This window comes from Etheostoma spectabile, chromosome 10 (genome assembly GCF_008692095.1).
Source record: "Etheostoma spectabile isolate EspeVRDwgs_2016 chromosome 10, UIUC_Espe_1.0, whole genome shotgun sequence".
Taxonomy (NCBI): Eukaryota; Metazoa; Chordata; class Actinopteri; order Perciformes; family Percidae; genus Etheostoma; species Etheostoma spectabile.
This window is the reverse complement of record NC_045742.1, coordinates 2329659-2330991: the sequence shown is the minus strand read 5'-3', so window position 1 is coordinate 2330991 and position 1333 is coordinate 2329659. Positions and strand designations below refer to the sequence as shown.

Here is a 1333-nt window from a genome sequence, read left to right as displayed (position 1 = left end):
CCCGCTCTACCAACTGAGCTATCCGGGTGCCCAGAGAGAAATACATTTTAATACAAAAAAATACCATAACACAGTGGCTGAGGACGCTAAACGGTGGATTAAGAAGCAAGAGGCTAGTCAAACTTAACGTTGTATATACCTAATGGTGATATATTTAACATTAAGTGCAGATGACGGTGTCAGTCTTTAACCCAGGTATGGATGGCTGTGAACGGGGCTAAGCTGCGTTAGCTAGTGTGCACTTAGCTAGCTAGCTAGCTAGCTAAGTAGCTAGCTAGCTAGCTGATGGACCGAAAAGGCCCAACCTGCTGTTTATCCCCCTGCCGGTGACAACGGAGCCGGCCTGGACTACACAACGACACAGGGACCCGTGTTTTCACTCCTTGCGCTATAACTTACGCTGTGCTGCAGAGAAAGCTGCATGAGCTAAGGCAAAAAGTCCGACGCCGACAACACCTTTCCAGAACGACGAGGCCATCTTGATCCAGAGCGATGACGAACTGTGCAGTGTCGTAAAACAGTGTCGTAAAAAACCCCAACCATGACAGGGTCAAAAAAGCATCACAGCCAGATGAAATCGACAAGCCAATTTTTTTTTAATTATATTAAATACACTTTTGTGTGGTTTTAATGTTTGCTTTGTGGTGTTTATTTGTGCTAATGCACTTATCATACAACCAACTATTCTATGATACCCTGAAATAGTGAGAGCTTTTACTTTGAAGGGATTCGGCTAACATCCGCTCTGGGCCCTGCCCTTTCCTGTTAGCTAACACAGAGCTTTCATCTTACACCACATTTAGCTACTTAACATTATCTCTTTTATATAGTAACGTCGTCTGTCGTACTTTACTTTAGAACAAGCGCAAATATGGCAGAGGCCATTCAAAAGAAACTGAAAGCGGAAGTCGAAAAATATGCACAAATGCAGAAAGGTAGGTGCCAGCTAGCATTGCATGGTTTCCCATATCAAGCCATGTTGTGGCGAGCTAACTGGCCATATTAGGACAGCTAGCTATAGGCTACAGTCATTTATTAAGTCGTTCGATATTTCCTGTACGGTTAGACTATTAGTTATGGTTGTAACAATGCTGCCACGACATAAAAAGGAGACAAATACCCCACTAATGTAATACTGTCTGTTGTTTAGATGTTAGCAAGAGCATGTCAGCCAGACAGAAGCTGGAGACGCAGCTGACAGAGAACAACATTGTCAAAGAGGTATGGAACAGCTCGTTTTTCTTTTAAAAAGCTTAAACCCGTCCATGTTGTATAGTGAAGTTTGCAGTATTAAAATAACTGATCTCTCTCTCTCTCTCTCTCTCTCTCTCTC

General features: G+C 43.1%; 2 protein-coding genes and 1 long non-coding RNA gene across 4 annotated transcripts in view; 2 read left to right on the top strand and 1 right to left on the bottom strand.

Moving 5' to 3' along the window:
• The window catches only part of mmgt1 (membrane magnesium transporter 1), a 3431-nt gene extending 2891 nt beyond the window's left edge, over window positions 1–540 (bottom strand). The window contains exon 1 of the mRNA XM_032528525.1: window positions 400–540. Within this exon, the coding sequence (XP_032384416.1) occupies window positions 400–478 (79 nt within the window). The 5' untranslated portion in view covers window positions 479–540. The remainder of the gene's footprint in view (window positions 1–399) is intronic.
• LOC116697215 (uncharacterized) overlaps window positions 1–1333 on the top strand; it is a 142360-nt gene that overhangs the window by 113896 nt on the left and 27131 nt on the right. The gene's annotated exons all lie outside the window — the stretch shown is intronic.
• The window catches only part of pfdn6 (prefoldin subunit 6), a 6469-nt gene continuing 5802 nt past the window's right edge, over window positions 667–1333 (top strand). For both annotated transcript variants that reach the window (XR_004333964.1, XM_032528526.1), the window contains exons 1-2: window positions 667–935; window positions 1151–1221. Coding sequence is in view for 1 of the 2 variants with exons in the window: in XM_032528526.1 (XP_032384417.1) it covers window positions 872–935; window positions 1151–1221 (135 nt within the window). In the remaining variant the exon portion in view is untranslated. The remainder of the gene's footprint in view (window positions 936–1150; window positions 1222–1333) is intronic.